The sequence below is a fragment of the Lissotriton vulgaris genome, chromosome 1_1 (assembly GCF_964263255.1).
Source record: "Lissotriton vulgaris chromosome 1_1, aLisVul1.2, whole genome shotgun sequence".
NCBI lineage: Eukaryota > Metazoa > Chordata > Amphibia > Caudata > Salamandridae > Lissotriton > Lissotriton vulgaris.
Genome location: NC_141685.1, coordinates 1544830917 through 1544856055, shown reverse-complemented (window position 1 = coordinate 1544856055; position 25139 = coordinate 1544830917). Strand labels below are relative to the sequence as shown.

At 49.0% G+C, this 25139-nt stretch overlaps 1 protein-coding gene across 1 annotated transcript in view; it reads left to right on the top strand.

Moving 5' to 3' along the window:
• Positions 1-25139, top strand: part of CEP290 (centrosomal protein 290) — a 1386965-nt gene that overhangs the window by 1330609 nt on the left and 31217 nt on the right. Inside the window, exons 50-51 of the mRNA XM_086918001.1 lie at positions 12145-12218; positions 23737-23849. Coding sequence (XP_086774127.1) covers positions 12145-12218; positions 23737-23849 — 187 coding nt within the window. The remainder of the gene's footprint in view (positions 1-12144; positions 12219-23736; positions 23850-25139) is intronic.

Sequence of the window (25139 nt, the reverse complement as noted above, 5' to 3'; positions counted from 1 at the left end):
CCTGCGCCACTGGCTCCGGCCCGATGCCACAAGGTGCAGAGCCTCCGGCCCCGGTGCCGCCCTTGGCTCTGCCCAGGCGTTGAACTGGGTGCCGTTTATCCTGCCCTGGTTCCCGGACCATTTTGTTCTAGCCTGGGATCCAAATTGGGATATGGCTCCGGCTCAGCCCTGGCCGGCGCCATTTTCGGCTCCGTTCCCAACGCCGCTTGTCCCTTCTCTGGCCCTGCCACCACGACCGGCTCCCTCTACACCAGAGCCGGACGAGGACTGGGACGGATCCGAGGACCCCCTTGCCCGCAGTGTGACTGCGAACAAGATTGGGTGGGCGACCTTCAAGATGCGGGAAAACTTGAGGTGTCTTCTGACCCGGGGTTTGCCTCTCCTCCACCTACTATGGAGGAGGGTGCTTCCTACACCGTGGTGCTGCATGGAGCTGCGGAGGCTTTCAATCTCGACCTCCCGACGGTGGCCCTTAAAAATCAACCTACTTACAGAGGTGCTCCAGACAGGAATCTGCGTTGTCGGAGCCGCTGGTCCCTTTCAATGAGGCCCTCACTGAAGTCCACTTGGGCACTTGGTTGCGTCTGGCCACGGGTGCATCAGTGGATAAAAACGTCGCTAGGTGTCATCGCCCAGCGCCTGCTGATCCCGCCTTCTTGACCACTCACCCGCCTCAACATCGCAGAGTGCCTTTCCCACGGCTCTGTCGGATAAGTACTCTAAAAGGCTAGACCAATTTGGCAAGAGGTTGTTCTCCTCAGCCAGCTTGGGGTTGCGGTCGGTTAACACTGCCTGCTTGTGGGGCCGTTACTCCCACGCAGTGTGGGACTCTGTAACTCTGGTCTTGCCTCAATGTTCTGAGGAGGTCCAGGCTGTTCTTTCCCAAGCCATTGCGGAGGGTAACATTGCAGCGAAGTTTGCCATCTGGTGTGGTTTGGACACCTGATTCGTTGGGAGGGCAATTTCTGCAACTGTGGTATTGCGGCGCCACGCCTGGTTGCGTTCCACTGGGTTCTCACCCGATGTCCAGAGCTCGTTCATTGGCATGCCCTTTGATTGCTCTCGCCTCTTTGGGGATAAGGTCGAAAATGCCCTGAAGCGCTTTAAAGACTCTCATACCAAGGCCAAGTCTTTGGGTCTTCCCACAAAGAACCCTGCCGTGCCTGGGTTTTGTTCCTTTCGTGGCCAGGGCAGGGGCACCCAGGCACACTCTTCCAGCAAACCTGTGCAGAACCAGCATCAGCGCTGCCGTTGATTCCGCTGGGGCGGGTCTGGTAACCAGCGCGTGGGTCAGTCCACTTCCACCCTTGCTGCTGCCGCCTCTAAGCCTTCTTAATCCGAGCTGTAGGGAGCACCCCATGCCGGTGGGTGGCAGGATCCGTCAACACCTCCACCACTGGCGCGAAGTTACATCAGACAAGTGGGTGTTGCAGATAATCAGCCAAGGTTACGCACTTCCCTTTCTATCCTCCCATGGGCCATGCCACCTCAGTGCCACCACATGTCGGGGGATCATTTGACTCTTCTCCGTCAGGAAGTTTCGGCCCTCCTGGCCAAGGGGGCCATCGAGCGCGTTCCCGGTCAGGAAGTCGGGAGTGGTTGGTATTCCCACTAATTTCTGGTCCCCAAGAAGGACAAGGACGCCCTGCGCCCCATCTTAGACATCCGGTATGTCAATCGTTTCCTCCGGAAGGAGACGTTCAAGATGCTGTCTCTCTTCCTGGCTGCCCTGGATCCTTGAGACTGGATGGTGTATTTGGACTTACAGGACACATATTTTCACATCCCCATCCTGCCGGCCCACCGGCGCTACCTGCGGTTCATGGTAGGCCAGGAGTATTTTCAGTTTACCGTGCTCCCCTTCGGCCTTACCAGTGCCCCTTGGGTGTTCATGAAGGTGATGGCGTTGGTCGCAGCTCATCTGTGCAGGTCAGGGGTGTCAGTCTTTCCCTAGCTCGACAACTGGCTGTTGAAGACAGGCTCGCCCCAGGCAGTCGTCACCCACCTCCAGACTACGGCCGACCTCTTGCATTTGCTGGGATTTTCCATCAATGTGCTGAAGTTGCACTTGAGTCCCTCTCAGATGCTCCTCTTCATCGGAGCGGTTCTGGATTCGACTCAGTTTGGGGTTTATCCTCCCGAGCAGCGGATCCGGTATATTCAGGCTATGATTCTGCTCTGTAGTGGGACCTGAAGTTCAAGTGGGCACAGCATCAGGGCAACCTGTCGAATTGCGTCTGGATCACGGAGGGCACTGCACAACAGTTGCAGTGGTGGGTCAAGAATCGCGATTGGGTCAGTGGCAGATCCCTCTCCCTTCCCCAATCGTAGCACACAGTGGTGACGGATGCGTCCCTCCTGGGATGGGGAGGCCACATCGGAGAGGCGGAGATCAGAGGCCTCTGGTCTCCGGGGGAGTCCCGACTCCATATCAACCTTCTGGAGCTTCAGGCGATCCGACTTGCACTGAAGGCATTCCTTCCCTATGTCCGGGGACGTGTAGTGCAGGTCTTCACGGACAACATCACCGCCTTGTGGTATTGCAAGAAACAGGGCGGGGTGGGGTCGTGGACCATATGTCAGGAAGCTCCCTGCCTCTGGACATGGCTGGAACATCAAGGCATTACCTTGGTGGTTCAACACCTGGCAGGTTCTCTGAACGCCAGGGCGGACGAACTCAGCTGCCGGTGCATGGTGGATCTGAAAGAAACAGGTTAGTATTAGATTCCTTACCTTAGAATATCCCCAGGCGTCAGACTGCATCCGGAAACTTTTGCGTAGCAGTACCCTTGCGCGTCGGTAGGCGTCGTCTGCGGCTCCACGTCAGTCGTCGGCGGCGCCGGGATGACGTCGCCGGAGTACTTAGACGCCGCCCTCGCTCGCTGACGTCAGTTCTTTTTTCCGCGTCAGCAAGCGCAGATCCGGAAAAGGTGATACCCTTAGTCAATTTTTGACTAACTTTTTAGATCCTTTTTGATCACTCTCGACTCTGACGGTGCCGGTAGGGTGCCCGGGTTTAAACCCTGCGTCGCCTGCAACCGACTGATGTAGGTTACCGACCCCCATCGCCGGTGCCTTCACTGTCTGAGCCCCGACCACAACGACAAATCCTGCTCCGACTGCCGGGCCCTGACGTCCAAAGCTAGACGGGAGCGGTCCCGCAAGCGACTCGAGCTCCGACAGTCGGCCCCGCGCCGCTCGAGATCCCGGTCCGCGAGGAGGTCGAGGGACCGGTCGCAGTGTCGGAGTCATCATAGCTCCGGGAGTCGTCACCAGTCTTTGGGCTCGAAGTCCTCGGGTAAGAGGCACAAGAATTCGAAGAGGCGTCATCATTCTTCCGACTCCCCCCGACGCTCGTGCGACGCGGCCGGAGTTCGGGCGACACCGACCCCGTGGCTCTGTCGGTGCCGCAGGCGTCGCGGCCTGCTCCATACCCGCCGGTCCCTGGGCAGAACGCGTCGCCGGAGGAGATCGAGGCGTTCCTCTCGGCCATAAGGTCACTCATTCCTCCGTCGGGTTCCACGGCGCCTTCGGGCCAAGCGGCCCTGACTGGGTCCTCTTGCGGGCCGAGTGCTTAGGCCACGGCGCCGTCGGCGACTTCGGCCCCGACGCCACAGGGCCCCGCCGGATCCGGATCCGGGTCATCGCTGGTCGACCTCGCCGCCGCCAACCCCCAGGGTGTCGCCTCCGGCGCCGTCCCAGAACGATGTTGTCCCTGGTACTACCCTCGATTTAGGTCCGGTGTCGGAGCAGCGCAGCTCAGCGCCGTATCCGACGCCGCTTGGAGATTTCCACTTCTATGACCCAGCAACATCCTTTGGCCCTGAGTATCAGGAGATGGGTGGCGAGGAGGATTGGGAGGGGTCCGAGGACCCTCTGGCACGTGAGTTCCAGTCTTCTCAGGACTGGACAGGTGAGCTATGGGATGCCAGTGGTCTGGACACTTCGCCCGACACTGGTTTTGTCTCCCCTCCTACCGTGGCTACAGAGGAGGAAGCTGCCTATAGCATGGTGCTGACGCGGGCTGCCAAGGCCTTGGGCCTTGAGCTCCCCGTCGCGGCTGTGAGGACTAACCTCCTGTCTGAGGTCCTTAAACCGCAGGCAAGCTCAGCTGAGCCTCTGCTGCCGTTTAATGAGGCCTTTTCACACGTTCTTCTGGGCACTTGGTCCAAGCCCGCTACAGGTCCGCCTGTGGATAGGAATGTGGCCAGGCGCCACCGCCCGGCTCCGGGCGACCCTTGCTTCCTGTCGACCCACCCCACCCACGAGAGCCTGGTCATCCAGGCCTTTAACTCCCAGACCGCATTTCCGACGGCTCCCCCGATCGGGAATCCAAGAGGTATGAGCAATACGGAAAGAAGGTATTCTCCTCCCTGAGTTTGGGCTTGCGGTCAGTCAACACTGCGTGCCTCTTGGGCCGTTACACCCACTCTCTGTTGGACACGGTCGCGGACGTGCTGTTACAATGTCCGGAGGAGGTCCGGACTAAACTCGCCCAAGCCCTTGCGGAGGGTCGAGATGCGGCACGGTATTCCAGCCGGTGTGGGCTGGATACCACAGGCTCACTGGGCAGAGCGATGGCAACGACGGTGGCGATTCGTCGCCACGCCTGGTTGAGGTCCGCCAACTTTTCGGCTGATGTCCAAAATACCCTTATGGACATGCTGTTTGATGGCCGTCGCCTCTTTGGTGACAAGGCAGACCATGCGCTTGAGCGCTTTAAGAACTCCAGGGCTACGGCCAAGTCCTTGGGCCTCTCGGCCCCGCGCCAGCAAACGGCTGCTTTCGTGGCCAAGGAAGGGGCGCCCCCACACATCCGGCCAGCCACGGGCCGCAGACTACCATCCAGCGTGGTGGCGGACGTGGAAACCGCCGTGGCGGCGGTCGGGGACAACGGCGAGGCCAGTCCACACCTGCCTCTGCAGCATCCGCCTCAAAACCCTCCTAGTCCGTGCTTTCAGGCCCATGTGACGCCAGTGGGGGGCAGGGTTCGCCATCACCACCTCCACTGGCGCACTTTCACATCGGACATGTGGGTGCTGCAAATCGTCCGAAGCGGCTACTCCCTCCCCTTCGAGGCGACCCCTTCAGCCATGCCACCGCAGTACCACCGCATGTCGGGGGATCACTTGATACTTCTACAAGAGGAAGTTACGGCCCTCTTGGCCAAGGGGGCCAGCAAGCGCGTTCCTGGGCCAGAAGTAGGGTGTGGTTGTTACTCCCACTACTTTCTAGTTCCCAAGAAGGGCAAAGGGGGCCTACGCCCTATCTTGGACCTGCGGAACGTCAACGGCTTCCTCCGGAAGGAGAAGTTCAAGATGCTGACACTCGCTCAGGTCTTAGCTGCCCTGGACCCAGGAGACAAGATGGTAGCGTTGGACTTGCAGGACGCTTATTTTCACATCCCCGTCCTGCCGGCCCACCGGCGTTACCTGCGGTTCACGGTAGGCCATGAGCAATTTCGGTTTACCGTGCTCCCTTTCGGCCTTACCAGCGCCCCACGGGTGTTCCGAAAGTGATGGCGGTGGTTGCAGCTCATCTGCGCAGGTTAGGGGTTTCAGTCTTCCCCTACCTCGACGATTGGTTGTTGAAGGCGGGCTCACCCCAGACAGTTGTCAGCCACCTCCAGACTACAGCCGACCTCCTGCATCAATGTGCCGAAGTCACATCTGTGTCCCTCTCAGAAGCTCCTCTTCATCGTAGCGATTCTAGACTCAGTGCAGTTTCGGGTTTATCCTCCCGAACAGCGGGTTCGGGATATTCAGGCTCTGATTCCGAACTTTCAGCCGTTATCCCGAGTCTCGGTCAGGTTGACGCTGCAGCTTCTGGGGCCGATGGCTTCCTGCATCCTTCTGGTGCATCACGCCAGGTGGCGGATGCGGGCTCTGCAGTGGGACCTAAAGTTTCAGTGGGCCCAGCATGAGGGCAGCTTGTCCGACCATGTCTTGGTCTCGGAGGGCACTGCAAGACAGTTGCAGTGGGGGTTCATGGACCTCGATTGGGTCAGCGGCAGATCCCTCTTCCTACCCCAACCGGAGCACGTGGTTGTGATGGACGCGTCCCTCCAGGGCTGGGGGGCCACATGGGAGAGATGGAGATCAGAGGCCTCTGGTCTCCGGCGTAGTCCCAGCTCCACATCAACCTTCTGGAGCTGCGGGCGATCCGGCTTGCACTGAAGGCATTCCTCCCCTCTGTCTGGGGGAGTGTAGTGCAGGTGTTTACGGACAACACCACCGCCATGTGGTACTGCAACAAACAGGGCGGGGTGGGCTCGTGAACCCTATGCCAGGAGGCTCTGCGCCTCTGGCAGTGGCTGGAACATCAGGGCGTGACCCTGGTGGTTCAACACCTGGCAGGTTCCCTGAATGCCAGGGCGGACAAACTCAGCCATCGATGCATGATGGATCACAAATGGGATCTGAACTCTGATGTGGCGCAAGGACTCTTTCAGCAGTGTGGAGAGCCTTGGTTAGATCTATTCGCCACGAAGAGAATGCGCAATGTCATGAGTTCTGCGCATTGGAATTTCCAATGCGGCACTCGCTCGGAGACGCTTTTCATCCCGAGTGGAGCTGTGGTCTATTGCACGCCTTTCTGCCTAAACCACCTTTGCCCAGAGTGCTGAAGAAGATCAGGCGCGACCGGGCCCAAGTGATTCTAATGCCTCCGGACTGGGCTCGAAGAGTATGGTATCCAGAGCTACTCAGTATGAGCATCGATCTCCCGATCCGTCTGCCTCTTCGGGAGGATCTTCTGTCGCAAGAGCAGGGGATGGTCCTCCACCCGTAACTGTGCAGCCTCCACCTCCATGCATGGAGATTGAGCAGCAGCAGTTGACACTTTTCGATCTTCCTCCCGAAGTCTGTGATGTCATTCTGGCAGCCAGGCGTCCCTCCACCAAAACGGTGTACGCCTGCAGGTGGAACCGATTTGTGGTATGATGCACAGCGAAGGCTTTGGATTACCTTTCTGCCTCTCTTTCTGAGGTTCTTCTGTTCCTTCTCTCTTTGGCCCAGCAGGGCTCTGCTTTGGGCACTATCAAAGGTTATCTATCAGCCCTCTCCGCCTTTCTACAGGCTCCCAGATCAGCCTTCTCTTTTTAAGTCCCCGGTTGTTAACTGTTTTCTTAAAGGCATTACGCATACGTTTTCACCCGTACCCTTCATAATGCCTCAGTGGGACTTAAATGTTGTCTTTACTTTTCTGATGTGCGCTCCCTTTGAACCCCTTCATAACTGTCACTTACGTCTTCTCACTCAAAAGACGGCTTTCTTGGTAGCTATCACCTCTGCTAGAAGAGTGAGCGAACTCCAGGCCTTTTCTTCAAAACCTTCTTTCCTTTCTCTTCACCCGAGCAAGGTAGTTTTAAGGACCCGTCCTTCTTTTCTGCCAAAGGTTGTCACGCCGGGCAGACCATCACTTTGCCCACCTTCTTCCCGCCTCTGCATCCTTCAAGGGAAGAGGAGAGGCTCCACCGTCTGGACCCAAAATGTGCGCTCGCATTCTATCTGCAGCGTACACAGCAGTTCCGTATGATTGATCAGCTTTTTGTTGGCTACGTGGGCACCAAAAAAGGTCAGGCTGTGCGCAAACGGACCATCTCCCGGTGGGTCGTTCTGTGCATCAAGGCATGTTACTCCTGGGCCAAGAAGGAACCTCCTGTGGGGCTGCGTGGCCATTTGACCAGGGCAACTGCAGCCACTATTGCCTTGGGACGCGGCGTTCCCTTGCAGGACATTTGGCAGGTAGCTACGTGGGCCTCGCTGCACACGTTTACCAAGCACTACTGCCTTCACAGTCAGCTCCGGAGAGACAGATTCTTAGGCCGTTCTGTGCTCCCTGACTTTCTGGTGTAATCTCGCTCGCAGGCCCACCACCGGGATTGGTATTGGTGGGGTATCTATTCTAAGGTAAGGAATCTATCACTAACGTATCTCTTTCAGATGCACAAGTTACTACTTGTGTAACGATATATCTGTAAGAGACATTAGTTAGTGATAGATTCCTTACCGTCCCACCCATCCTCCCGTTCTGCAAACTGATTACTAGGGTTGAAGTCATCCCCTTTTATGGCCCTAGTTTCATGCACCAATGGTCAGTATCTTGCATGGCTCTGCGTTTCGGCGTGGAAAGTCGTGTACAGAACTGACGTCAGCGCCCATGGGTGGCGCCTAAGTAATCTCTGTGACATCATCTCGACGCTCACGACGCCAGTGATGAACGCGGAGCCGCACAACGCCACCTACCGACGCGCAGGGATTCTTCTAAGCGAAACTTTCCGGATTCAGTCTGACGCCAGGGGATTATTCTAAGGTAAGAATCTATCACTAACTAATGTCTCTTACAGATATATCGTTACACAAGTAGTAACTTGTGCGTTAGGGGAAAACCCCATAAGATTATCTCACTTCAAAGCAGGCACAGGGTATAAAAATAGGACCTTCAGACCCACTCTTAAGTACACTCTTGGATGACTGCATTCTACTGAAGAAGGATGCCCTCCTGGTTGAGGACTGTCCTACTTGCTGAGAAGACTGTGGATGCTGGTTCAGTATGGTCTCACCCCCCTCTACCAGCAACCCAGTTTCTCACACTGAGGTTGCATGCAAAGATGACTGGGTAGGAGGAAGCTCTGAGGGCCATTAACTGAGCCCATGTAGATTGATTTCCAAAGATCACTATTTCAGTCTAGTCAGAATTTAGTTTTAAAGAGTTGTTATTCATCTAGTTGCTATGCCTCACATACCTATTTTGACGTTCGGTTGGTGATGTTCTGTATTGCCATTCAGTTGTAATATAAGTTGAGTGTTGCCTGTGTAAAAATAAGAAATTGAGGACATACATATGAAACCAATCAAGGGATTCTTGTAGATGTTAAGTAGGGTCAGACATAGTGCCAATCCCTGCTGGACCCTGAATGTAATGGGCATCAAGATCAGCAATGATCTGACCATGCATGCCCAAATCAGTTCCGTTGTGTCTTCTTGTTTTTCCTCCCTTCGTCTAATTCGCAAGATCTCCCGGTTCTTTTCTGTTGATGCTCTTAAAACCATTATCACGGCCCTTATTACATCCCGCTTGGATTACGGAAACGGCTTGTACGTAGGCATCCCTGCCTACGAAACTCGCCGCCTCCAGGCTATCCAAAACCAAGCGGCCCGTCTTATCCTTTGTCTCCCCAAATCCTCTCACATCACTCCTGCCCTCAAGTCCCTCCACTGGCTCCCGGTCCATCTCAGATCTCACTTCAAACTAGCTTGCTTGGCCTTCCGGGCGCACGCCCGCTCTGCCCCGCTCTTCATCAACTCTCTAATCTCTTCTCAAGCCCCCAGCCGCACCCTTCGCGCTTCAACACTTTCTCTCCTTCACGTCCCTCGCTTCCGCAAATCACGCACCGGGGGCACCCGATTCTCTGTGCTGGCCCCCTAGATCTGGAACAGTCTCCCTCTTTCTATTCGCTCTATCCCTATTTTTTCCCACTTTCGTAAAGCTCTTAAAACTTTTCTTTTTCTTCAGGCATTCCCTGGCTAAATTCCTTGGGTCCCTCTGCAGATACTGATGTGCTCCTCAGCGCCAGGAAGCCGCGTGGCCGCAGTGCGCTTTATAAGTTTCTTTTTCATTTCATTTCATTTCATTTCATTTCATTATGTCCTCTCACAAACCAACGCGTTTCGACCACTCCACTCTGGTCTTGCTTACGGTTAGCGGTGTTCCACCTTTTGTGTCTATATATACACAACTACCCATGCAGCCATTATGTATTATGGGAATGTGGTTCTAGATAATGCAAGTGATGTTATTTACAGTGCATATTGTCATTATTTACAACATTTCTTGTGTAAATCCTTATGATACATTTTGGCATGTTTAGTTATGGCTAAGTGCCTGAAAATACATTAATTTTCTTCATTACGAGCGGATATTTATCATTGATTTGCTTAGCGCCTTGGCGTTGTCTTGTTTTTCACTATAGAAAATATACTTCTTGTTTTTACATTATTTACAAGTGTACATGCAGTTCCTCGACTCCATTCAGACCGATTGGTTGCTTTGTATGGAATCTGATTATCATTTTAGATTCTAAGCATCTAAGTTTTTTGGTCCTGTCTCCCCCTCTTTCATTTGTCGGCACTGTGGCCAAACCCCAGTATTTAAGTTGTTGCCACCCGTAGTTTTGATGTGATTTCATGTGTTTGGTCATGGCATACATTGGGTCGTCATTTTGGATTGGGCAGATGTGTTCTAAAATTTGCCAAACTGTGCTCCCAATGTACCTGCATTCGTAGTTGCACTCCAACATATATACAGCATATGTGCTTTCACAGTTGATTTTTTTCTTTAATTGTATATTTCATTCCTTTGGGGTCTGTGATTTTTTATTATTTTGTTTTTCACCTATCTTGCAGGCTTCACACTTTTTCAATCCAATTTGGAGATCCGTTAACCATGTTTTTATTTTGGGTTTTGAGAAATGGCTGTGTGCCAATTTGTCTTTAATTGATAGAACTCGTTTGTATATGATACTTGGTTTGTTCTTCAGTATTTGTCTCATGTCTTGATCTTACAACAGTACATGCCAATGTTTATTCATTATTTCTGAGATGGCAAGAATTTCCTTACTGAATGTCAGGATCATTCTTATATCTGGATTTTCTTCCTTATTATCCTCTCTTGTAGTTTGTAGAGTTTGATCTGGGGATCTGTTCTGCCTTGTTTCTTCCCATTCTTACGTCTATTGGTTTATATCCTCTTTCTATGAGTTTTTTTGTTGTTTCATCCATTTTGCATTCCAGTTCTTTTTCATCAGAACAGTTCCGTTTCATATATAAAAATTCACCATATGGTATGCTCTTGATCAGTGATTTTGGGTGAAAACTTGAGCCATGTAGAATACTGTTTGTAGCAGTTGGTTTGCGATGGGTTGTTTTCAATTTACCTTCCTCCTGATATGCTTCAATGTCAAGGAATTGTATCCTTGCTTTGCAAGAATTGTGTGTGAATTGCAAACCTTCAGCATTATTGTTCAACAACATTACATACTGACTGAATTTTTCTGACGTGCCACTCCATTTGATAAAAAGGTCGTCGATAAATCGTAACCATAGCATGACTTTTTCCGTGTATGTGTCCATATTTTCACTCCAGGCTACTGATTTCTCCCACCATCCCATTGTGAGATTTGCGTAACATGGCAAAAATGACATGCCCATGGTGGATCCACACATTTGGCAGTAGAGTTGCTGGTCAAATATGAATATATTGTTACGTAGGCAGAGCTCCACCATTTCTTTGATCATTTTTTAATGTTCCAGATATTTGATATCTCTTTGCCCTAAAAAGTATTCCACTGCTCCAAGTCCTGTGTTGTCGTTGATCGAGGTGTAGAGTGATACTACATCTATTGTACCTAACAGATAATCCTCTTGCCAGTGCTTCTCATTCGGGATTCTTAAAAAATCGCCTGTGTCTTTAATGTAAGAGTTCAGCGTGGTAACAATTGGTGCCAGAAAATAATTCACATATTTTGAAAAGGGTTCATAGAGACTGTCACAGCTTGATATTATTGGTCTCCCCGACAGATTGTTCATTGTTTTATGGATCTTCGGTAGGAAGTATATGGTTGGGATCGTTGGATTATCCTTGGTTAGGAACTTCACTTTATTACTTGTGCGCAGTCCCTTATCTGACCCGGTTTTCAATTTTGATTGTAATTCCATTGCCAACTCATTAGTGGGATTTGTTTTTAGATACACAAATCAAGTGGTATACCCATGTTAGGCCTCTTTAAAGAACAAGAAACGCCTGTTGCGTTCCCATCATTTCTTGCAGCATTGTCTGGTCTCAGCTAATTTGTTGTTCTACCACAGCTGGGATGGCTAAAATCTATGGGAGACCAACATTTCATAAAGTGTGGAATCTGGGGAAAATGTAGTGTCCACCAGGAATAAATATTACGAGAGGTAAGTAACTTTGTTTTTAGTGTCCTTTGAATCATTTATTAAAGTGTGTGCTTGTTTCGTTTGTGAATGCTAGACAGTAAGGAAAATGAAAGTGTTTTATTGAACTCAATAGAAGTTATTGCTTGTTAAAAACAATGTACTTTTGTTGCTGTCTCTTATGCGTTTATTTTCTTCTCCCAAAAAGATTGAATTGCTGGAGCACTTCCCTGAAGATGCAAAGACAGAGCAGGGTCTTGCAAGAGAGTTCCAACTACTCAGGTAAAGGAACTACATGCTACTTGACACTTTCTGTTAGACATTAAGGGCCAGATGTAGGAGCCAAAATACCGGTCGGTAACGGCCGATTTCGGCCGTTACCAACCGGTATTTAAGTATTTGGCAAGTAGAGGCCCTATTTTACCGATTCAGTAAATTTACCGAATCGGTAAAATACCGAATCAGTATTTTTACCGATTCGGTAATTTCGAGATGTAGGTGGGACTCTTCTGAGTCCCACAGGCCTTACCGAATCGGTATTTTACCACCCAATCCAATTGGGTGGTAAAATACCGATTCCAGGTGTGCATGCACATGTGTGCATGCACACCTATGGCATGAGACAGACAGACATGCCCTTAGGGCATGTCTGTGTGCCACATGTCACACATGCCTGAATTCGGGGTGCTAGAGGGTGTCAAAGTGACATCCCCTGCACCCTTGCAACATTCGGTATTTACCGAATCGGTAAATACCGATTCGGTAATGCCCATTGATTCCTATGGGCTTCAATGCCCATAGGAATCAATGGACATTACCGAATCGGTATTTACCGATTCAGTAAATACCGATTCTTACAGAATCGGTAATTCAATTACCGATTCTATCTACATCTCCACCCTTCTATTTTACCAATTCATAAATACCGAATCAGTAAAATTCGGTATTTATGAATCGGTAAAATATACTTACCTACATCTGGCCCGTAGTATTTACATTGAGACTTGAAGGTAATGGATCAGTTTTCAATACTTATTTTCTACCCTTACTTTGGCTTTCTATGTCCATGTCCATTTTCAGTGTACACATTGATTTGTTTGTGACTAAAACCCTGCATGACATGACTAATTGTCATCCATCAAATCAGGAATTCTATGTTTGATATGCTTTAAAACATGTTATATTTTCCTATAGCATTACTTGCTGAAGAAATATCTCTTTTGTGCTTATTAATTCCTGTAGACTCCATATTTGAGCCTACATCCAGGTTCTGGAGTATCAACCACAGATTCCTCACCTTTAGAATATTCCAGCGGCGAAGATCTAAGATGGACTGAAGCTCTCAATCCTTCATCGGGATGACGAGTTAGCAAGAGTAACAATCCTCCCATATTTTCAAGTTCATAACACTTTCTATTGTCTTTTTGGAGAGTAAAGCTCATACCTCCTTCATTAGAATGAACAGGTTCTCAGTCTGGTGTGGGAGGGGGGTGGACAGGAACAGAAAGAAATGGTAGGCCATAACCATGCTGAACGATCTGGAGGACCATCTTGCAAATGTGATGGACCGCCACTCTGGGGAAAACTAATGGATTCCGCCTCGCACAGGGCGGTTGCACACTGCTTAAGTCAAGCTCAAGAGGCTTGGAGGGTGTTACAACATTGGGAGGGGGACTCAGCGGACTGATCTCCAGGATGACCTGCGAGCTACCTGCTAGATCCACATTGTGATGCATAGAAAGGCATATCCATAAGGGAGGTGTGCACATCTGAGAAACCTGTGGATCACATCAACTGGTGCCATCTACCCATTGTATAAGCCCTTAACTCATTTGTGTTGCGGAGTTGCCGATACGTCACTTTTGGACGCCTGGCATTGAGACACGTAGGGAAGAATAAGAAGAGAAGACAGCCGGTTCTATATTGGCTCCTCATAATTGATATTATTTACCGCCAGTCCCGTCCCTTCCTGCTTCCTTGCCTTGGGGGAGCTCTATATTGCCCTTGTTCTCCAGATGCTTATGTGGCCAGGAGAAGCATGGAGTAGTGGTACAGTAGGTTGTGGAGACAAAACTAGGCAAAATAGGGAAAGCGAGGAAGGCAAGGCAGTTGGTCTGCCATAAGACAGTTACAGTCACATCTCAGCGCCAGTTGCAACCCCAGAGCTCCAGAGCTGGTTAGCTCTTCGTTGCTGGGTAAACCAGAGGAGCAGGGGTCCAGCAGACTTATGTTCTGCTGCATTTGTGGCAAGTGGTTGAGCCCTGAGCTCACAGAAGTGGCCCGACTAGGTTCAGGTGCAGCTTGTGAGCCAGGTGAACTCCCTCCTCCTCTCCCCTTTCCCTGGGCTTTGGAAAAGAGGGGAGGTGTAAGCTGAGCAAATCTGCCCCCACAACTGGATTCCAGACTTTGTCGCTATGTGCGCTGCATCCGGAGTACATACACTCTTTTTTACTGCACCAGTGGTAATCATATTTATAGCCATACCTATTGAGCCACTGTTCCATTGATATTCATATCTACCACACAATTTATAGACAGTCACTGATTGCTCCTCTATTACGGGAAGAAAAATAGCATTATAATATCATTTCCTCCTAGACATCCTCTTCTATGGGTGGAGCTACCGAAAATTATACTGCTGGTAAAGAAGGTGGGCCTAGGGTGAGCTGTTCTAAAATAATTCATTTTACTGTAGCGCATTAGGCTTACGGAAGGGATAGAGTGGCTTGCGGAAGCGGCCGGTCTAGGTGCCTGTGCGGTTTGCTGGTGTTCTGCTCCTTCCCCTCAAGGAACTTGTTACCTTGACACTCGATTTTGCTCTTTTAGTCCCTGCAGTGACTGTGGGATCTAAGCCAATTTTCTTACTTCTCTTCATGCCATTGGCTGTTTTGGACAAGTGCATATATGTGGTGGGTGAAGGAGGTGCCTAGGTAAAGTTGAACTGGAGAGAAAAGGCAGCCAGGTTTAATCTTGGTCTGGTTTGTTTACCCTGAGTGCCATCTTTGTTTACTGTTATTAGGGACTTTATTTATATACCCTGTGACAGCAAAAAAGCTAAGATCTGGGGCAGTAATCTCAACAAGGTGTTGCCAAAAGACTAAAGCAAAACCACTAAGGAATAAAACACTGCATTTGGGTATCTTAAATAAAGAAGTCAACTAATCTGGTATATTTTAGAGAGATCTGGTGAAGAACATTTCAAAGCGTAAGCTGACCTGGTATCCTCAAAAGACATCACTAAAATAGAATCACAATTGGATGGTTCTCTGGAGGATACGGAGTACATTTTTAACAACCTCTTTTGTGAAATGAAAATGTTAGATGCCTACCCGCTTTCCCCTGATAATCGTGGGCAAACTAATACTGAGCGCTTTACACAAAGCTTACTTGGGATAGATTCTATGGGGTATACTCCTGAGAAAAGTAAAAAAAAGTCAATAAGCTGTCCTTTCCAGAAATACTTCTTTAATTGTAGAATATACCCTTGAGAAGATTAAATAAAAAAGGGGGCTAGGAACGAGAAATTCTCTACAGAAATTCCTTATCCAGAGAACTCAGTAGAGCATTCAATTGTTGCTACTGAGAATCCCTGTGAGTCAAGTAGGTTGTAACCAACAAAGGAGTCGGTAACTGTGGATAAAAAAATACTGCTTTAGACAACCAGGATGATAAGATGACCATTGGCCTGAAGAAAACTGTTCCTAAAGTTCATCTGCTTTGGGATCCTAAAAAGAGATTATTAGCCTTATATTCTCTGTTGAACCTGATTTCATCTGCATTTGTACACTATCAATTGTCAGATGTTTGGGAAAATGACTCCCGATATCGTCCTATTATCATCGTATTAGCCAGAAAAAGATGCAAGTGAGAGAAGAGGAAACTAGAACTCTGGAATTTATTGTCTTATTTGAGGATGACCTTGTTTTTTAAGTCCGTCCTCTCTGTTGAATCTTTTGGCACAGGTAAACCAACTTAAGATGGTAAGGAGTAGGAATCTGGAATTAGCGAACCTACTAGACACAAGAGTAGAAAATAAATCAAGGGTTACTCTTAAGTTGCCTGTTATTGTGAACTTGATTTTGAATGATGGTGAGTTTTTAATATCTTGAATATTTGGTATTGTACCCTGGTCCCTAAAAAATAAGGCTCTGTTTTTGTGTCGGACAGATTGTTCCTCCCCCTTCAGGAATGGACTGGCTCACAGGAAGAAATGGCATTAATGTAAAACTACTGATGTTCGTTTCTATCAAGGCACTTTCCATGGTCGACTGGTTTTTCAGAGGATGTCCAATTCCCTCTTATGGACATGCCCTTTGATGGCCATCGCCTATTCGGCGACAAGGCTCTCGGGCTACTGCCAGATCCTTGGGCCTCTCCACCACCCTCCCTGCGCAGTCTGCTTTTCGCCCCTTTCATGGCTACGGAAGGGGTGCTCCGCCACGTCTCGCCCAGAGCCACAGGCCAGTGCAAGCTGTTAAGCTCCTACGCGGCCAGGACGTGGGAACCACCGCTGTGGTTCTGGGGGCCAGAGGGCGGGCCAGTCTACCACAGCCCCCTCTGCCGCAGCCTCCAAACCCTCCTAGTCCGACCTTTCAGGGCCCCCAATCTCCAGTGGGCGGCAGGACTCGTCATCCCCTCCCCCACTGGCGCACCATCACGTTGGACAGTTTGGTTTTGCAAATAGTTCGAAGGGGCTACTCCCTCCCCTTCGAGACTACCCCTCCATCCATGCCACCTCAGTACCATCGCATGTTGCAGGATCATCTAGCCCTTCTCCAGCAGGAAGTTTAGGCATTCTTGGCCGAGGGTGTCATCGAGCAAGTTCCTGTCCCAGAAGCAGGTCGTGGTTGCTATTCCCTCTACTTTCTGGTGCCCAAGAAGGACAAAGGCCTGCGTCCTATCTTGGATCTCGGGTACGTCAACTTCTTGCTCCGGAAGGAGAAGTTCAAAATGTTGATGCTAGCTCAGGTCTTGTGTGCCCTCGACCCTATTGACTGGATGGTAGCATTGGACTTGCAGGACGCTTACTTTCCCATCTCCGTTCTGCCGGCCCACCGGCGTTACCTACGGTTAATTGTAGGCTACAAGCACTTTCACTTTACCGTGCTCCCCTTTGGCCATACCAGCGCCCCTCGGGTGTTCACGAAAGTGTTGGCGTTGGTCGCAACTCATCTGCGCAGATCAGGGGTTCCAGTCTTCCCCTATCTCGACGACTGGCTGTTGAAGGCGGGCTTGCCCCAGGCTGTCGTCTCCCACCTCCAGACTACGGCCAACCTCCTGCATTCACTGGGTTTCTCCATCAATGTGCCAAAGTCACACCTGACCCCCTCTCAGAAGCTCCTCTTAATCGGAGCGGTTCTGGACACAACGCAGTTTCGGGTCTATCCCCCCGAGCAGCGAGTCTGGGATATTCGGGCTATAATTCCAATCTTTCAGCCTCTAACCCTGGATTCGGTCAGGATGATCTTCCGGCTACTGGGCCTGATGGCCTCCTGCATCCTGATGGTGGAGCATGCCAGATGGCATATGCGGGCTCTGCAGTGGGACCTGAAGTTCCAGTGGGCACAACATCGGGAGAACCTGTCCGAATGCGTCCAGATCTTGAAGGGAACTGCACATCAATTGCAGGGGTGGCTAACGAACCAGGATCGGATCAACGGCAGATCCCTCTCCCTTCCCCAACCAGAGTTCACAGTGGTGACCGATGCATCACTTATGGGATGGGGCGACCACATGGGGGAGGCGGAAATCAGAGGCCACTGGTCTCCGGCGGAGTCCGGGCCCCACATCAACCTTCTGGAGCTTCGGGTGATTCGTATTGCACTCAACACATTCCTTCCCTCTGTCAGAGGAAGAGTAGTTCAGGTGCTCACGTACAACACCACGGCAATGTTGTACTGCAACAAGCAAGGCGGGGTAGGGATGTGGACCCTATGTCAAAAGGCCCTCTTCCTCTGGACATGGCTGGAACATCAGGGTATATCCCTGGTGGTGATTCAACACCTGGCAGGTTCTCTGAAGGCCAGGGCCAACAAACTCTGCCGCAGGTGAATGATGGATCACGAATAACATCTTCATTCAAAGGCGGTGCTAGGACTCTTTCAACAGTGGGGAGAGCCTTGGTTAGATGTATTCGCCACCGAAGATAACGCGCAATGTCAGCAATTCTGCACGTAGGAATTTCCAAGGCGGCACTCGCTAGGCAACGCTTTTCGTCACAACTGGAGTTGCAGTCTTCTATATGCCTTTCTCACTATACCACTTCTGCCCAGAATGCTGAAAAAGATCTGGCGCGACCGGGCCCAAGTCATTCTTGTGCCTCCGGATTGGGCACAAAGTGTCTGGTATTCCAAGCTGCTTACATTGCTATCGATCCTCCGATCAGATTGCCTCTTCGGACCTCCACCTGAACCTGTCCAGCCTTCACCTCCTTGCGTGGAGATTGAGCGGCAGCAGTTGACGTCATTTGCCCTTCGTCAGTTGACATCATTTGACCTGCCTCCCGAAGTCTGTGATGTTATCTTGGCAGCCAGGGGTCCCTCCACTAAGACGGTATACTCCTGTAGATGGAACAAATTTGTGGCATGGTGCGCAGCAAAGGCTGTTGATCCCCTTTCTGCTCCTCCTTCTGAGGTTATCTTGTTCCTCCATTCTTTGACCCAGCAGGGCTCTGCTCTGGCCTCTCTAAAGGGCTTCCTCTCGGCCATTTCAGCTTTTCTTAGGCTTCCTGATCAGCCTTCTCTTTTCAAGTCCCCTGTTGTAAATCGCTTCCTTAAGGGCATTACTAATCTTTTTCCTCCTGTCCCCTATGTAATGCCCCAGTGGGACTTGAACTTGGTTCTTACATACCTTATGGGTGCTCCCTTTGAGCCGTTACATAACTGTCCTTTCAGGATTCTGACTTTAAAAACTGCTACTGGTGATCCGAATTCAAAGACCCTGCCAGAAGGGTAGTGCCTCCTGGTAGAGGGCCCACTCTGCCCTGTTTGCTGCTATACCACATGGCGATGCTAATGTCTGTGAGCACCTGTACCAACCTCTTTTTGATGGATGAAAGAAAGGCTTTTTACGCCAAGAGGAAGGCCTGGAACTCCAGGAGGTTGCGATGGATCTGGGCCTCCTCTGGAGACCTCTGATTTCCACCTCTCCCAGCAACCCAGAAGGGACACATCGGTTACCACTTTCAGCTGTGATGGGGTTAGAGAGAGGGGTCTGCCACTGACCTAATCACGGTCCAGTAATCACCGTTGCAGATCTTTCACAGTCATCTTCGAAATATGGACGTGGTCTGAGTGGTTCCTTTGATGTTGGGCCCTCTAAGACTTTAGTTCCCACTGCAGAACCTGCATGTACCACCTACATGCTTGACCAGCAGGATGCAGGGGGCCATCAATCCGAGCAGCCTCAGTCGACCTCACTTACATCCAGGACAGATGATGAAAGATCAGGCTCATAGCCTGAATGTCCTGGACTCTGTGTCCAGAATGACACGGATGAATGAAAGCATCTGAGAAGGTGTCCGATATGATTTATACACCATGATATGGACACTAAAGATGACAGAAGGTTTGCTGTAATCTGGAGGTAGTTGACGGCTGCCTGGGGTGAGCACTCCTTCACTAGCCAGCTGCCAAAATAAGAAAATACTGCGACCCTCACCTCTGAAGGTGTGGTGCTACCACAGCCATCACGTTCATCGACTGACATGTGCTATTAAGTCCGACGTGCTGAGAACAGCAAACTGAAAATACTCCTGTCCTTCCCGTGAACAGCTGGTAGCACCGATGGGCCCACAGGATGGGTATATAGAAAAAGGCTATCATACAGGTCTAATGCCTGCCTAATGGCTAATGCCTAGGTCCTGGACCTCACTCCAGCCAGGTTGCTCTGTTTTACCAAGTGCATGCTATAGGGGTTGGGTAGGTGGGTCTGTGTGAGGAAGAGTGCACTGTGTGGCTCGTTGACTTTGACGACGGGGTGCAGTGAGGTGCCACAGCCTTTCTTAGGCTACAACAATCTGGTGACTCTGTCGAAGCCACGAAAGAGGTAGTGCTGATATGACTGGCAAGGTGTAGCAGATAAGCCCAGGGAGTGTGCAGGGACCCTGCTCTATTTCAACTGCTCCAGAGAGGAATATGGCTTTTCCCTAAAAAGGCGAGTCCCGTCAAAGAGCATTTCCATGAGGGGATGATTGGACATTGTCTGAAAAAATGGTGGACCGCAGTAAGGAGTGGCAGTGAACTGCAATGCTGGTGCCATTGGTTTGCCCAATGTAATATGTGGTCTCCAAGCCACAACAAATTGAGAACTAGCTGCATCATGACTGTTCTGTATAGCTTAGATTAAGACAGGTGGTAGTTCTTCCTAGACTCATTGGAGGACTGCCACTGAAGATGGCAGAACAAAGCAAGGTTTGGCCCAGGCCCCTAATGGAGTGTCTGTAAGTGCCTTATTAAAGGGAAGGAGGGCCTCAATAGATATTTGTCTCAGCTGGAGAACTTCCTTCAAAACATTGGTTTGACCTCTAAGGTGGGGAACTGGGGGTCAGGAACTTTGGCTGCCCTACACATGACCATTGTGTAAGATGCATTTTCCATAGAGGCCCGGCTTGGGGGGTGAGGGAGTGTCAAGGCCACTGGCTTCTTAAAGGTCATCATTCCAATTTTATTCGAGGTATATCTGCACAAATTAATCTCCTGCATCATAATTGTTATCTGGTGCATACTAAATAAGGAATACAGCCTATGTGATCTTCCTTGTGGAGGTAGGATATCAAGCGGTGAAGGTTGTTATTCAATCGAGACTGAGCATGGCCTCTGTCGTATCTGCACCGACTCGGAGTTCGAGAGCGCTATAGGAACCTTCTCCTCCAATGTCTATTTAGTCGGCAACAGCGTCATTGTTCCAAGAACTGACGTGGATTATGGATGGTGGATTTGGAATGGGTGTCTGAAGGAGCCCAGCAATGATTTCTGAGGCTACAGCTTGCCCAGAGGAGGAACCTGCCAGCAGTATCGCAGATGGGAGGGTATCTAAGTTGCTTGGGGCCAGTAGGTGGACCAGAAGGAGTCGGTAAGAATCCAAGGAGTTGTAACATGGCCTTGCAGAACTCTTCGATCTGCCTTGGTGCTACAGACAGCCCCAGAAACTCTGGTTGTGGCAGGACAAGTTGTGGAATGGGCTCCAATGTCGACCAACCTTGGGTTTCTCACAAGAAGGGGAGTGGCACCAAGGGGCCAAGTCCTGCTTGGATTTCTTTTTTTTATCTCCAATTTACCAAAAGACTTGGATTGTGGTGGTGACCAAACTCGGAAACTACTCTTGCGACTTCTGGAAAGGGACTGGTACTGACCCTTAGACTTCGACCAGTCTCATTGAGGAGCCTTCCGATGCTTGGCGACGTAGAGGATTTGCCTCACGGTCTTAAATTTCCTTTGGAGTCACCAACGCACACACACTGCAGACCTAAGAGTCACTGCTCGAAATCCTGCATGACAGGCAAATCTGGTGAAGATGTCACAAATATGTTTGCGACAGTCCTTGCATGGCATTGGAAAGGCTGAGTATGCTCCTTAGTAAGATGCTGATAAATTTCTATTAATCTATCAACCAGTGCATATAAAAGTAAAACAAATATATAGAAGTAACATGCCCTTGTAAACTAAGACCACTCTATCTTCAGGATTAAATAACAACCAGCAGACAGAGATCGAGAAATAAAGGAAAAGAGGAAGCATGAGAAGTCTTCTACAACCTGATACTCAGTAGCGCAAAGAAGTCACCCTGGGCTTCTTTATTTATAGTAATATTTGTGCCTAACACTCTTAACTGCAACTGAATTACTTTTGCTTTATGAACACTGCTTAAAAAGGGGTAGCAAACAGAATTTACAAAACAAGTGTATCAGATTGTATGTGTGCCACAAGGGAACTGTATTATATTCTGGTCACCGCACTATTATAGTTTCTTTGGGCCAAAATATAAGTAGTTCGTTATATTCCGTGCCAAGCGCAAAACCCTGTTTACACACAGGAAAGAATTATGAGTTGGGTTTTATTAAACGCATCTGAAAATTAACGGATGCGTAAAATAACCCAAAATTCAATACGTTTCAGCAGGTCGAATCTGCTAAAATTTAACAGGGGAAAGCATACAGTTTTTACTGTATCATACAGATTTTAGTGCATTAAACACCAAAATCTGCCTGTTATTCTCCACATACTCATAATAGGTGTTATTTATTGCTCCCAATAAATAATGTGCCCTGAGGTATTGTTATTTTTCAGGAGCAATTAATAATACCTCAACTTGTAATCAGGTCCTTTGTGTCTGATGTGGCGCTTGTTGGGGGTATCACTCCCCACAATATTTATGTAACAGTGAGATGCATGACAAATACATATCTTGCACATGGCAAGATACCTTTCAGTAACCAGAAACACCAATGCTTTACCTGAGTAAGCTTTGTAAAAAAGGAAGCTAGAATTGGCACAGCCAACAGGTATTGCTAATGTAAAATGTATTTGCTTTGTCACATGTTTTTCACAAGTTGCACAGCAGCGCAAACTGCTGTGCCACATCGCTTGAAGTAAACCAAAAAGCACTATGATGTGACAAGCATTGGCTGAGTCCAAAGCACTTTTTAACTCTTTAAGCCATGTTGCACAGAAGAGAGCACTGCTATGCAATATGTTTAAAAGCCGTGCGGGTGGATGTCAATCAACACGAAGGAGGAAGGTGAGAAACAACGGAGAGCGTGAGAAGGTTGGCTGGGTGAAACAACAGAGAGCAGGGGGAGGGCAGGTGGGTGTTCGAAACAAGAGAGAGTGGGGGGTGGGTGAAACAACAGAGAGCAGAATGTGCTGCATGGGTGAAACAATCGGAGATCAGAAGAAGGGCGGGTATGGGTGAAAAACAACAGAGTGGGAGGAGGGGGTTGGTTGAAGCACAGTGGAGAGCAGGGGCGAGAATAAAACAGAACAGAGAGTAGGGAAAGTGTGGGGGTTGAGAGAAACCCAACTGAAAGCAGGAGGAGGGCAGGGTTAAAGGAGATGTTCTGTAGACACATGCACCCTCTAAGAGTGTTTGTCGAAAGGTTTTAAAAATAGTGTACCTACAGGCTCTGCGGCCTGTGGAAGGACACAGGCAGCATGCAGGAAGCTGTACTTGGTCCATCCTCTACGACACACAGAGACACCCCAGGAGTATGCAGATGTGAGAAGACTCGGACCAATGAGAAGCAAATAAATGATAGTGATATGGAAGTCAATCAATAGTTAAAAATGGTAAATAGTGGATGAACTCTAATCCCGTTTTACAGGTTTTTTTTTTTTTTACAAGTGATTTTGCTGATGCTCTGCAGGCTAAACCTAAACACAGATTGAAGCAATGGTCAAAACAAGTGTTGTAAATCTAAAATTAAAAACAAGGAATTGGGTATCCTAAATTGAAATATTCGCAGATGACCGAGCACGTTTAAGATACAACAGAAAGCCATGTCAACTTGATTTGTTTTGTTGGTTCTCCTGACATTTGTTGTCGGTGTTTAAAAATCAAATTACATCCAAACATTGGTTGTGTTGTAGCTTGACTTGGGAAACGTTTCTACCTGTATCTACTAATCAGCATTTACAAAACAATGGATGTATAAATACACAGGGTCTTGGTTTCATTGTAAGTTCATCAAAATCACTTGTACCTTATCATGATGTTAAGAAGCTACTACATGTATAGTTACTAATGGATGCACTGAAGAACCTCATTATGGCTATTTTTTTGTTTAACCTACGGTTTGCATCAGGTTAACAAATAATCGATTGGAGAAAGAAAAGGCTGAAATAGTTCACCAGATGGAAGCTTACAGAGAGCAGCTTGGAGCACCTGGAGCCCCTGGCAATGAAAACAGTAAACCTGGCAAGTATTCAAATGCCTGCTTATACTCTTTGCTTGTTATGAGCCTCCTTTACGAAGACTAGTCCAAATATATTTTCCCTTTAATTCTAAAAGATGTCCCCATAATTACTGAGTTACAGTATCCATTTTCTATTGTTTGAATCTTTCACAGGGTTCTGTTATTGCTCTTTTTTATTGCCTCTAGCATGCAGGTGACCTCATCTTCATAATTGATCAGATATGTGCAAGTTAAACTCAAGTACTCTTTAGTTTCTTCCTGCAGATTCTTACATGATGAATTATCCTTCCAGGCTTCTGATTGGTGTTACAAATCTTTTCCCCAGCAATTTCTCTCCAGTGCTGCCAGGTTGGCACCACGCAGCTTTAGCTACAATTTGCTTCTAGAGATAATAGTGACAAGCCTGTGTGCTGACATAAGTTCATGTTTTTAAGTGCCTCCTTGAAGCTGGCCTGGAGTGCTCTCTATTTATCTTTCCGAATAAATTATTTAGAATTTAGATAGCAATCAGGTAAAATTCCCCCTAAACTTTCAGGTTTCAAGGCTTGCCGTAGATGCAGCAAGATTTCCCTTTCATAGCCACATGTCATATGCATGCGTTGTCTTGGATAGGAGCACTACTCAGCAGGCAGAGATTCTCATGCCTCCAAGCACCCAAAGGCCATCAAGGAGAGGGAGGCCTAGATTTAATTTGCCCACAGATAACTCAGCTATGGGAAACTGATCTCCCATAAGATCTTTTCATTAAAAGAAATCCAAAAAGCATCTTACTGACAGTTCCTTCCATACCTTGAGAAATGGTCTCACACGCAGGGCCATTCCCAAACGCCAGACTCTTTCTCATTGTTCGATAAAATCTCAACACGGTCAAAGGTGAGGATGGAGTTTCTGGAACTATTGGCCAAGCCTGCCGAGGTCAAGGAGTACAGTGTGGAGCACTTTCCTGCAGGCTCGGTAGCTCCAACTCCCAACGACTCTTGGCACCATGCTTTCATGGGCATTGGCTTCTAAGATGAAGTTGAAGCCTGCCAAGATGCCTTTCAGTCAGAGCGTCTTTCGCCACTGACCCAGGAGCCATCCTTGAAGTAGACTATAGGGCAGCTGTTGAAGTTGAAAGAGTTGTTTGTGAGGTGAGTGACAAAGATAAAGCAAACTTTAACAAACAGAGCAACTCGGATATTTGCCCAGATGGAGGATGTTTGGTTTTGCCGCTGAAGCCCACTTAATGCCTGATAAAGGCCATGATTCGGAGGCTGATAACCTCCTTGAACTCTACAATACTGGCTTATATT